Source organism: Pristis pectinata, chromosome 4, assembly GCF_009764475.1.
Source record: "Pristis pectinata isolate sPriPec2 chromosome 4, sPriPec2.1.pri, whole genome shotgun sequence".
Classification (NCBI taxonomy): Eukaryota; Metazoa; Chordata; class Chondrichthyes; order Rhinopristiformes; family Pristidae; genus Pristis; species Pristis pectinata.
Genome location: NC_067408.1, coordinates 29703390 through 29717227, shown reverse-complemented (window position 1 = coordinate 29717227; position 13838 = coordinate 29703390). Strand labels below are relative to the sequence as shown.

The 13838-nt window shown below is 38.7% G+C and overlaps 1 protein-coding gene and 1 long non-coding RNA gene across 8 annotated transcripts in view; one reads left to right on the top strand and one right to left on the bottom strand.

The window, feature by feature from the left end:
• LOC127569028 (ras-GEF domain-containing family member 1C-like) overlaps nt 1–6847 on the top strand; it is a 132046-nt gene extending 125199 nt beyond the window's left edge. For all 7 annotated transcript variants that reach the window (XM_052013288.1, XM_052013293.1, XM_052013292.1 and 4 more), the window contains 3 exons: nt 3545–3668; nt 4552–4624; nt 5697–6847. In XM_052013288.1, the coding sequence (XP_051869248.1) occupies nt 3545–3668; nt 4552–4624; nt 5697–5721 (222 nt within the window). In that variant the 3' untranslated portion in view covers nt 5722–6847. The remainder of the gene's footprint in view (nt 1–3544; nt 3669–4551; nt 4625–5696) is intronic.
• The window catches only part of LOC127569031 (uncharacterized), a 70484-nt gene that overhangs the window by 42715 nt on the left and 13931 nt on the right, over nt 1–13838 (bottom strand). The gene's annotated exons all lie outside the window — the stretch shown is intronic.

Sequence of the window (13838 nt, the reverse complement as noted above, 5' to 3'; positions counted from 1 at the left end):
AACAGACTGCTGCATTATTGCTATCTGATTCACAGACATGATGAATAGTGTTGAGGCAACTAGCTAAAAGTCTGAGCTCTTCAAAGATCTAGTCAAAGCAGTAACAGCCTGTTTAGTTAAGTGGTAGTGATCATAGAGAATCATCCTTTTTAAAACAAAATTACAAAATTGATAAACAGAGTTTTGCATATTGCAAGAGATGGTGTCTGTGGATAGAATTACAGAAACAAAAGAAAGTCAAGTTTATTGTCATATGCACAAGTACATGGATGAACAGATGTAATGAAAAACTTACATCAGCAGCATTACAGGCACATAGCATCATATAGGCAGCATTCATAAGCAAAACAAATTAAACAAATTATACACAATTAGAACAAAAAAAAAGTCCATTTTAGTGCAAAGTGATCAAAGTGATCATAGTGTTGCTAAACTATAGTGATTAGTGTTTTATTGGTTGGTTTAAGAACCAAACGGTTGAAGGGAAGTAGCTATTCTTGAATGTGGTGTGTGGGTCTTCAGGCTTCTGTACCTCCTGCTTGATGGTAGCTGCAAAAAGATGGCATGGCCCAGATGGTGAAGATCTTTGATGATGATGTTGCCTTCTTGAGGCATCACCTTCTGTAGATACTACAAATGGTAGGGAGGGACATGTCTGTGATGTACTGGGCAAAGTCCACTAATCTCTGTATCTTCTTCCATTCCTGTGCATTTGAATTGCTATACCAGACCATGATGCAACCAGTCAGGATATTTTCAACAGAGTATCTGTAGAAGTCTGTTAGATTGTTTGGTGACAAGCCAAACTGCCTTAACCCCCTAAGAAAGTAAAGACAAGTTAGCTTTTCATGTATTTATCTGCACTTAAACCAGTTTCCAACAGTTATTGTGCTTTTAATTATTTCTGGCAAAAACATATGCCTCCTCAACACAAAGATAATCTAGTAGGATAGATGGAAAGATAGCAGATCCAATTTAAATCAGGCTTTTCAGAAAGGTGTTAACATGGCTAACACCAAGTATATTATTTTCAGGATTCAAGATGATGCTAAAGACAGTTGACTAGAAGGAATTTGGCAAGAAAACATTGCAATGGATTTTGTGGATGAATCTATAATATTTGTTCCCAATTATTGCCATTTGCATTTGTACTCACCCATAACACGTAACCTGCAATTTACTTTTGAATAACTTGCCAATTTTTAAGATTAGAATGTCTTAAAATTTGTAAAGCTGGAAAACATCCAAAGCCATAATCCTTCAATTCATTCTGCAGCATAAAGATAGTTTGCTCCACAATGATTTACTAATGTCCACATTGCTGTATGAACTGTGTACATAAGTCACTGTATGTGTGCTCTTTTACATTTTAAATACTATCTTTCTCCTGTTATAATAAAGTGGCATTTTGTAAGAATAATCCAGAAGATTAAGATGCATGGGATCCAATAGCCGTTTGGATTCAGAATTGGCTTGCCCATAGAAGACAGGGGGTAGTGGTCAATGGGACTTATTCTGGCTGGAGGTCCGTGACTAGTATTGTTCCACAGGAATCCATATGGGACCTCTGCTGATGGGTGGGTTAGTGAGTGTGCAGATGACACAAATATTGGTGATGTTGTGGATAGTGTAGAAGATTGCCCATATCTCATATCTGCAACTGTATCCTTTGGCAGAGAAATGGCAGATGGAATTTAATCCAGCCAAGTGTGAGGTGTTTCACTTTTGGAGATCAAATGTAAAGGGAAAGTACACAGTTAATGGCAAGACCCTTAACAGTGTTAATGTACAGAGGGATCTCAGGGACAAAGTCCATAGCTCCTTGAAAGTGGCTGCACAGGTTGATAGGGTGATAAAGAAGGCAATACGACATACTTGCCTTTATTAGTCGAAGCACTGAGTTCAAGAGTCAGGAAGTTATGTTCAGTGTTATAAAACTCTGGTTAAGATGCATCTAGAGTACTGCGTTCAGTTCTGGTCACCCATGATAGGAAAGATGTGGAGGGCTTTGGAGAGGGTGCAGAAGAGGCTTACCAGGATGCCACCTGGATTAGAGGGCATGTGCTATTAGGGGAGGTTGGAGAAACTTGGGTTGTTTTCTCTGGAGCAGTGGAGGCTGAAGGGAGACCTGATAGAAGTTTATAAGATTATGAGAGGCATACATAGACTGGTCAGGCAGTATCTTTTTCCCAGGGTTGAAACATCAAATACTAGAGGGCATGCATTTAAGGTGAGAAGGGATAAGTTCAAAGGAGATCTGCAGGGCAAGTTTTTTTGTTACACAGAGAGTGGTGGGTGCCTGGAATGTGCTTCCAGGGGTGGTAGGGGAGGCAAATATAAGAGGCTCTTGGATAGACACATGAAAGTGCAAAGAATGGATGGATATTGACATTGCGTCAATAGAAGGGATTAGTTCAGTTAGGCATTTAGTTACTAGTCTAATTAGTTCAGCATATCGTGAGCCGAAGGTCCTGTTCCTGTGCTGTTCTATAATCACAAATTAAAGAAAGGACGCTCACTTGTTTTTCCTTGTATATGCACTTGGGGCTCTAGCAGAATATCTGGACCTACCTGGTTAATGATGGGTTGATGCCAACTGCATTGGCTACAAGCAGACCTTCTTGTAATTAATTCTCTGAAGTTGTCCTGCAGCTCTTAACATGGCATTTTGAAATTCCTCTTATGTCGATGTCTAAAGCTATAACAAATCAGTATACTCCATTAATGGATAGATGCTGAAAAAAGGGGTTCACAAAAATGCATTGAACTGAAATACTTCTAGAGGCATGGAATAATAGAAAATTGCTTCTAAAAACATATTTATCAAACCTCGTGAAATAGCTTTAAGAGAACCTATTTCACTTAAGACGTGGTAAATTCACTTCAGACTCTAGTCACTTGATGACTGGTGTGATCAGCAATGAATAAGAATAACCAATAATGATTGAGACCCTGGTTGAGGCAATCAAGCAGTGCAGGTGAAACATTCCCCACTTAATTTTGTACTTTTTAAAATCATTTCATGTAGCGTGTATACTGCTTCTACATGTAGCCTGAATGTAGCATGTGCCTGGCTTATGAATGGAACTTCACAAAGCAAAGTATCTGTTGGAAAGCACTGAAGTTGTGGAATATCAAAAAGCAACTTGGCTGTATAGGTTCTCCGTATGCACTTACAGCATTCAGTGTAGAGCAGCGTGGATAGAAACCTGTCAGAAGGTTCAAAGCAAATCGTCCTGGATCAAATCTGTGTTTGGGCAAAGAAATAACTAACTTCATCTTAAAAGTATATTTATGTAGATTTCACTATATCTTAAATATGCTGTTAAAAAAAACTGTAGATAAACTTTGATTCAGCCACTGGTGTAAAATTGGATAAATCTTTTGAAAGACTACATTCAGAACAAGAATTGTTAGTGTGCTTTGTTACATTTAAATGATATCTTAAGCATAGGAAAAATAATTGTAAGATTGTTATTTACAAATTACAGAAATTTAGAAAAGGTTATATTTGGCAGATGATTATAATAATCTTCTTCTATAGAAATTTTTAGAACTGGCCAAACAAGTAGGAGAATTTATGATGTGGAAGCAGGTGACATGTCCTTTTGAAGATGATCAAAATATCATCCATTATCTTCACACTGCTCCAGTCTTCTCCGAGGATGGTAAGTTATCTCATTACTCATTCAGTAAGTAATTTTTATGCTATGTTGTTAAAATTTAAAAACTGTTAGAGCACTCAGTTGTGTAAGGCCCAAGTTTAAATTCCAATCTGACAGATATTTAGGCTCAAATTGTCTTTCTCTACACAGGTTGACCCCAGGTAATGAATAGGTTGTTTTTACAATGTCCATAAGTCAGAAAATATGCAAAAATCATTCAATATGGTAACCACACCTCCATAGTATTGTAATAGATGGCAGGAAAGGCACAAGACTGATAAGGAAGAACAATTATTAATAGTTGGGGGGGGGGTGGAGAGAGATCTAGTTCTGCTGTTCATAGAACAAAGGTATATACATATGTTGAACACCTGAATTTAATAATATTATAACAGATTGGGTTCAGGACAGAGAGCAGCAAACAGATGCCACATACTACCATTATTTGGCCCCTGAATAGAAATTAAATAGAAATTAAGGGGCCAAGTAATGGCAAGATAATATATGAATATTGCAATCTTAGCTCATTTTTGTTGGGGCCTTTACAATTGGCTGAGGCAAGATGTTTCGTAGTCTAGGCTGGATTTTAACCTTCAGAGGAAAGCACAACACAATCACTCCCACACAGTTTCAGTGCTGAATTGAAATCTGAAGTTAATTTGATTTTCAAATATTGTACCATCTACTGTTCTTTACTAATCTAAAATTGGCTCAGTACATTTACTCATAACTATTACAGCTTTTAATTTCAATACACAAAATTAGGATTATGTTAAATATAACTAACTCTGACATAATTTACACAATAGAAATAGTAAATTAAGCTATTCTACATAGCTTTAAAGAAACAAAATAATAGAACTTGCATTCCATTCCTATCCTAAAGGCTTGTATTTGGCATCATATGAAAGTGAAAGTCCTGAAAATCAGGTTGAAAAGGAAAGATGGAAAGCTTTAAGGTAAAATCCAATTCTATTTTTTTTCTATTTCAAAAGCTGTCAAAAGTATGAGCTTTAATATGTTTGCTTTAAGTATTATAACATTATTTCCAACAGAAGACAAAAGTAATTTTGGATATACCTTGCAAGTTATATCAATCAGAAATTACACAGTAATTGCAGGACAGAAACAGGCCATTTGGGCCAACATGGCCATTCTGATGTTTATGATCCTTAACATAACCTCATCAAATACTGTATTAATTTCTTCCTTGTGTTTGCCAAACTGTAACTTTGCTAGTTGCTTAATTGTTCCTTGTGGGAATGTACTCCCCACTTTTATCATTCACTGACTAGTGATGTTTTTTCTAAATTTTTCAGTATTTGTTAGTGACTCTTTTTAGTGATACCTTGTAGTTGGTACTAATTATTTCACATGCACTGAATTATTTAAAATGCCACAATGTGTGGCCAACAGTAGAATATAATTGCATCAAAGTAAGGGACCAATTCACTAAGTAAGGAGTTTGATAATTCCAGAATTACAGGAAAACTCCAATGAACCATCATCCTATTTGGAAATCCCTGATGGTTCAGCTTCTGACACAATTGTGCCCCACTCCCTGTGCTTTTATGATCCTGATGAGTTTGTTTTCCATGCTTCCTTTAAGCTTACTGGTTCACTGGAAAATGTATTACACCACTGTGTAATTATTTTTTTAAAAAGATGAATTAAAAATTTGTTGCAAATTAACAGAATAATATCCATTAATCCAGAAAATGTGCCAGTCCAGCACCAAAGTCCTGGAGGTTACTGGATTATCATAGTTTTTTTGTGGATGGTAGGAATTCAGTGTATTCAACTCTAACATAACAAAAAAACTCTTTTTAACCACGGGTTAGATTAAAGGATTTATCTATTAAATATAATTATGATTCTAAACAATTGAATTTACAAATGAATTAAGTATTTGAATATTCTGTTTCTCAGTAATATGGTTGCAATGCTTATAGGTAATTTAAGCAATCTGAATTAATTCAATAAATTTGTTTGGATTTTCTTACTGTAGATTTTCTGATTTTTCTGTTTTAGATCAACTCTCTTGGGAAAATCATGATGATATGAAAGTGGAATGATTCCTTTCTTCCAGTAGTATAGCTTGCACTATTGACTTCATAGACCAGCAAAGACCTGGGTTTTATCAACTTTGATGAGCAGGATTCATCAATTGAAATCATGCTGACGCAGAGAGAAAAATTCCCCCATTGCAACTCCTCTTTGAGCAAAAGCAGTATTTAAGTTGTGCAGATGCTCTTAACGGAAAACGGGATAATACTGAATTTATAGAAGAAACTGAAAACAGAAATATTTCAGTTACAAGTCTGTCATTTAGTCAAAACAACAGCCTGCACGCAGAAATCTTTTTGTCTCAATAAACTCTATGTCAGTAAATATTCTTTTTTATAATCTGGGCACTGGATTGCTCGTGTTTTAAACTCTACTTGAATTGGGTTTGAATATATGAGCTATGTGCAAGAAGCAGTGGGTTCACTGTGCTCTTTATCTCAACTGGAACGGAACAGTTCCATATGTGGGGAGATTCTACTAGACTGATATTCAGTTGTGTACATTACTTGGTAACTCTACTGTGTTGTAATGTTTTACTTGGTGCGTACATGACCTGATCATATGCATGTAGTTAAAATGTCTCATTTAAAAAGTTTGAATAATTGTATCATTTTTAATCTTGCTTGTTTAGCAAGACAAGATGAAACAATTCATCACTAACGCTGATAAAACAATAAAACATGCACAATGTATATACAAATCTGATCAAGTTCTATGCTATTTCACTTGTGGAAAAAAACTATAAGATATCATTTATCAGTAAGCCAAATACACATTACAATCACTGTTTAATACAACACATTTAAGTCTGATTATAATAGGTCATGGAGACTTAACTGACTGCAATTACATAATGTCTGTAAAATTTCCATAAACTTATTATACTCTCTGGGATCTAAATGGGACAAGCATGTCATGTGATATTTTTTAATTATAATTTTCACATCTACCAAACAATGAAATTCTGATGAGTAGTGTTGACTGCCATCTGAACAAACACGTTCATAAAGAATATTACAAAAAAAAGTCTGCTATGTATGATTATACTACAGTGTTACTTAAATATCCAGGAATTAAAGCCAGTCATAATAAACTTTGTAGTGTGTATATATATATATATAATATACATACACATACACAAAATGGCATTTGATCTAAGTAACTTAAATAGATATTTTTGTTAGTATGTTAATGTAAATGGAATTGTGTAGTCACACTGATTGCTGAAATGTACATACATAGTCTGATCTTCTTTGCCTTGCATCTAATTGCAAGTATTTGTTTTACAGTTTTTTTTAATAAACTGTTGGAAATTCTAGTTTAATAAAATAATTGACTAAGATCACCCAAATCAAAGGAACTCAGATCTATTAGCTTCAGAGTCGTGATAAATGCGGCCAACTTCTGGCTATTATTGGACACATTGTATCATATGTGTTATTGAAACTTAATGTGCACAGTTTTCTATTTCGTGCTGGATCATACTTATCATTTTAATGTTTCATTACCATATTTCACACTTAAATCTGTTGTCAAATACTTCCAGTAATTAGCCTAAAATAGCATGTTTCCTTCCACAGTTTTGTAGCTGTATTCTTTATTTGGTTAAAATAAATAAAGTTGCAGCGGGGGTAATTTGTTTGTTTTATACTGCTGTATGAGATTATTAATGGAAATATTGTTCATAATATACTGGCTAATTTATCTGTGCATAGAATTTATATGTAATTTATACTGTGTTCTAACAGTCTGGCTGAATGGTTATCAATTTCTAATTTTTGTACCCATAGTTGTGAATGTTTTAAATTCTTCTAATAAATGAAGTGAGTCATTATAATCATGAAACAACTTGAAACATTCTGTTGCATCCTGTCCATTTTTTTTACACAAGTATACAAATTAAGAGCAGGAGCAGACCAATTGGCCTTGAGCCTTCTCCACCATTTAAGGTCCTGGCTGATCTGCTTACAACCTCAACTCCACATTCCCATCTACTTGCTGTAATCCTCCACCCCCTAGTTTAATAATCTATCTACCTCTGCTTTAACAATATTCAAAAACTCTGCTTTCAACACTCTTAGAAAATCATTAGTCTTTGGAACACACTTTCTCAGACAAGACAACATGATCTATCTTAAATAGGTTCTCCTAAAAGAGGAAACATCCTTTCTGTAGCAAGTTTTTTCTAAACTGCTTCCAACACCTTGTACTCCTTACTTAAGGATATTGAGGAACTCAGACATGGTCTGACCAATGCCAAAAATAATTGAAGCATAAACTCCCTACTTTGTATTCAATTCTCCTCACAATAAATAATACATTCCACAAGCTTTCCCAATTACATGCTTTACTGCCTGCCAAATTTATGCAAATCATATGCTAGAACACCCAGATCCCTCAGCTTCTCTGAGTTCATTGAATTCTCACCACTGAGATAATATGCTTTTTTAAAAATTTGCCTGCCAAAATGAATAATTGATTCCAGTTTCAAAACATCTACTACAAAGTTTAAAGTGGTGTGATAAGATTATCCATTTGTCCATCTGCAGTTATGCCATTTTCAAAAATGTTGCTACGTTTTTAAAGTACTGCAAATCAAAAACAAAATCTCCCTCTGGAATTGCATGGGGCAAGATTTAATTGAGCCCACTGAAAATGAAGCTGATCCTTCCAAAAAAGAGACAAACTGCTAAATTTCAATAAAACCACATAGATAACATTAGGGGGACACAGTAAAGCTGTTGTCTCATCGCTCCAGTAACCTAGGTTCAATCCTGACCTCTACCGTTGCCTGCACGTTCTCCCTGTGACCACATAGTCCTCCGAGGGGTTTGGTTGCCTCCCCCATTTCAAAGATGTGCAGGTTGATAGGCTATCTGGCCACTAAATTACCTCTTCTGCAAGTAAATGGTAACATCTAAGGGGAATTCTGGGAAATATGGGAGAATAAAAATGGATGAGTGTAAATGGGTGCTTTATGGTCAGCATGAGCTTGGGCTGAGGGGCCTGTTTCTGTGCTGTACGACTAAGGCACGTGCCCATGGAACCCTGAGGACATGAAAAGTTGTGGGAGGAGACGAAAGTAGAATGAGAAGTAATGAGAACTGAATCTGAATTTAAAGGCATCTTTTCTCATTCCTTATCTGGAAATGACAGCAGCAAGTGGAAAAAACAGCAAATGTTGTAGACAGCATCTTTAAGTAAATTATGGTTTTGAAAGAAGAGGTAAATAAACTGTGCCGAAAGAGAAATCCTGAAATTAGTAGCTGTTTATGGATAAACATGCTATTGCAAACAGGAAGAAATTCAGAGCCCAACAAGAGCAGTCAAGCTACATATTGGGACAAAACACCAATTCAGTTTAAGAGAGTCAGAATTTAGAAGAATGAGAGGAGATCACCACAAAACTTTTTTTAAAAAAGGCTTGATAGGCTGGATGCAGCATCAATATTTCATATGACTGAGAAGTCCAAGACCAAGGGGCAGAGTTTGAGAATAAGAGGTAGGTTGTTTAAGGACCGAGGTGAGAAATATTTTCATTGAGAGGGTAATGAACCTTTGGCATTCTCAACCTGGATGGCTGTGGAAGCTGAGTTGTTGTTTTAATTCAAAATAGAGATTGATAGATTTCTAGGAATCAAGGGATATGAGAATGGTATTGGGAAATGATGCAGAGGTAAAAGATATGCCGAGATCTTGATGAATGGCAAAGCAGGCTAGAAAGGCAACATGGCCGACTCCTACTCATATTTGTTATGTTCTTAACATGTTGTTTCTAATAGTAAATTCATTCACATCTGGTACATCCTGAATTTTAGATGGTTCAAATCTGAACTTGTATTCATTCAATAGAAAAGCCCCATAAAGAGTAGTAAGTTTCTATCAAATTGATGATCTACATTTGAAATGCAACTAGTCTATGTTGTAAATAAATGTCAAGTTTGATATCCTTTCTTCGGTAGTCTTTCGATCACTTTAGCTACAAATGGGCCTGGAAGTTGTTCCATGCCAGTTCTTTGTATTGAAATAGTGTTGTGAGTCACTATGTGTGTCTGTTAAAGTCACAAAAAGAGAAATTCAAATGCAAGGTTCAAAGAACAGTGGAGAGAGAGAGGGCACAGGGACAGAAAAGAGACAGACTTTCTGTTGGTTCACTAATTGCCTCCAGGGAAGAAAATCTGCCATCCTTCCCCAGTCTGGCCTAAATGTGGTTTGTACTTAAGTGCCCTCTAGCAAGTACTCAGTTGTTCTATAACTGCTACAATGAAACAGTGAAAGAACAAACCCAGATGGACCACCCAGCATCAACCTATGCACTAAATTTAGACATGCAAAGGTCACTCCCAGCCCACCTTTAATGTCTAAATTGGAAGAGTTGTCCCATAGACAAGTCAGGCAACCGGCATCAACACAATTACCATACCTTACAGACAATGCACTAGCCTCTACCACCACAATCCCAGCGTACACCTTATCCCACCAGAAGGACATACCTGGAAGGGGCAACAAAGTGGTATACAGGCAGGAAGGAGTAGTCTTGTGAGACCTCCAGATCCCAGGAGGCATCAAGTCAAACATGGAGCAGGAAACCTGCTTCTGTTACATTTATCATCCTCCCTCCTGAATAACATGGAAGCAGCATCAAAAGTAGCAAAGGTTTCTTCCATTTAGGGCAGCTCACCACAACCTTTCCAAGGACAATTAGAGAATGGCCAACATATGCTGGCCTTGCTAGTGACGCTTACATCCTCAGAAATGAAAGAATCAAGAAGTTGTAACAACATTTTTTTTTAAATACAGGTAGCTCCTAAATAGACATACCACTATAGAAGCAGCACTCTTTCCCCATCCCCAGCTACTGGGATGCGTTGTTAATGAATGAATGGATGTGACAAAAAATGGAAAGAGAATGGGAGACAACTGCCCAGGGGTCAGAGGACCTGGACAAGTTGGTGAAGAACAGTACCCAACAGAAAATATGTTTTTCGTGCAGAAGGACCATGGAGAAACTTCTGGGCCTCAGCCAGGTGAGCCTGAGATGAGGTTGCTTGAGAGATTCCCTCTACAGTGCTGTTTTTCTTGCCATCCTTGCTGATAGAAGTTGTGGGTTTGGCAAATGCTATCAGAGTGACCTAGGCAAGAAATATAGTGCAGTTTGTAGATGGTAGGGAAGCTTCTGTAAGTGTACGAGTGGAGCCTCTAATTCAATAGTTGCATCACTCTTTATCAGCAAGTGTGTTGAGGACTGTGTACCAAAGAGGACAATATGGGTGTTCTCAAACAGGAAACCATGGATGAACCGGGAGATCCACTCCCTACTGAAGTCGAGGACTGCTGCACACAAATCTGGTGCTCCTGATCTGTACAAGAAATTGAGATATGACCTTCGGAAAGCTATCAGGCAATGCTGACTCAAAATAGAGTCCCAGACCAGCCGTCAGTTATGGCAGGGCTTACATGCCATAACAGGCTACAAGACAAAGACAGGCTGCATAGTTAACAACAGTGTATCCCTTCCTGATGAGCTTAACGCATTCTATGCTCGTTTTGAACAGAAGGGAAGTGGATTGTCACCATCCACCCTGATAGCCTCCAAAGCAACTGAACACGCAGTCACATTCGAGGATGTAAGATCAGTCTTCCGGAGAGTGAACACGAGGAAAGCATCTGACTCAGATGGTGTTACTGGTCGTGAGCTCAGATCTTGTGCTGATCAGCTGGCAGAAGTATTTGCAGACATACTTAACCTCTTCCTGCTTCAATCTCAGGTTCCCACCTGTTTTAAGAAGACCACTATCATTCCAGTACCGAAGAAAAGCAAGGTAACGTGCCTCAATGACCACCGACCAGTGGCTCTGACATCCACCATCATGAAGTGCTTTGAGAGGCTGGTCATGGCACGCATCAACTCCAGCCTACCAGACAATCTCGACCCACAGCAATTCACTTATTACCAAAGCAGGTCTACAGCTGACACCATTTCCCTGGCCCAACACTCAGTTCTGGAGCATCTGGACAGTAAAGACACCTACGTTAGACTATTGTTTATTGACTACAGCCCTGCCTTCAATACTATAATTCTAAGCAAACTCATCACCAAACCCCGAGACCTGGGACTCAACACCTCCCTCTGTAACTAGATCTTTGACTTTCTGACCAACAGACCGCAATCAGTGAGGACAGGCAGCAATAGCTCCGACACAATTATTCTCATCACTGGTGCCCCCCAAGGCTGCGTCCTTAGCCCTCTACTCTAGTCCCTATAAACTCATGACTGTGTGGCCAGATTCTGTTCTAACTTCATCTACAAGTTTGCAGATGATACCACCGTCGTGGGCCGTATCTCAAACAGCGATGAGTTGGAGTACAGGAAGGAGATAGTGAGCTTAGTGGAATGGTGTCATGACTACAACTTTTCCCTCAATGTCAACAAAACAAAAGAGCTGGTCATTCACTTCAGGAAAGGGGGTGATGTACATGAACCTGTCTACATCAATGGTGCTGAGGTCGAGAGGGTTGAGAGCTTCAAGTTCCTGGGAGTGAACGTCACCAGCAGCCTGTCCAGGTCAAATCACGTAGATGCCACAGCCAAGAAAGCTCACCCGCACCTCTACTTCCTCAGGAGGCTAAAGAAATTCAGTTTGACACTCACCAACTTTTATGAATGCACCATAGAAAGCATCCTATCTGGATACATCATGGCTTGGTACGGCACCTGCTCTGCCCAAGATAGCAAAAAACTGCAGGGAGTTGTCGACACAGCCCAGCGCGTCACCGACACCAGCCTCCCCTCCTCGGACTCTGTCTTTACCTCTCGCTGCCTTGGTGAAACAACTAGCATAATCAAAGACCCCACCCACCCAGGACATTCTCTCTTCTCTCCTCTTCCATCAGGTAGAAGATACAGGAGCCTGAAGGCACGTACCACCAGACTTAAGGACAGTTTCTACTCCACTGTGATAAGACTATTGAACAGTTCCCTTATATGATGAGATGGACTATGACCTCATGACCTACCTTGTTGTGACCTTGCACCTTATTGCACTGCACTCTCTCTGTAGCTGTGACACTTTGTACTGTTTTTGTTTTTACCTGTACTACCTCAATGCACTCTGTACTAACTCAATGTAACTGCACTGTATAATGAATTGACCTGTACGATTGGTATGCAAGGCAAGTTTTTCACTGTATCTCGGTACAAGTGACAATAATAAACCAATACCGCCTGGTATGGAGGCTCCAATGCGCAGGATTGAAAGAGGCTGCAGAGGGTTGTAGACTCAGCCAGCTCCATCACGGGCACAACCCTCCCCACCATTGAGGACATCTTTAAGAGGTGGTGCCTCAAGGTGGCAGTACCTCAAGAAGGCAGCATCCATCATTAAAGACCCTCACCATCCAGGACATGTCCTCTTCTCATTACTACCATCGAGGAGAAGGTACAGGAGCCTAAAGACACACACTCCACATTTTAGGAACAGCTTCTTCCCCCTCCGCCGTCAGATTTCTGAATGGTCCATGAACCGATGAACACTACCTTGCTATTCCTCTTTTGCACTATTTATTGGTAACATAGTAATTTTTATGTCTTGCACTGTACTGCTGCTGCAAAACAACAAATTTCACAACATATGTCAGTGATAATAAACCTGATTCATTTCGGAGAAACCTGTAATGCTGACAAAAGAATGTTCCTGCTCTGCCAGCTCCTATGGGCAGAAGAAAAAGTAGACCAAGTCTCATCTCCATGAGAATAAATTTTGGATGAACCTCCCAACACCCGCGCCCCCCCTCCCATTGTGGGACAAGTTCGAGGTCTCGAAGGACGAGGACTCTGGACGCAGCCTTTGAATTAAATGATTTATTTACAAAGGTAAACACGGGAAAAGGTAACAGGGCGACACACACACACACACACGTGCACCGGTGATAGCGAGCGTGGGAAAACCTCAACAGGGGTAAAATACACACACACACAATGAACTGGGTACAAACAATCAAGGAAAAGTAATACACTACCCGCCACTCCTTGACTCAGTGCAGGCACGGCTCTACACCAATGGGAATTCTAACTTAAAACGCTTCTAAACCCTGTCAAAGTGCACA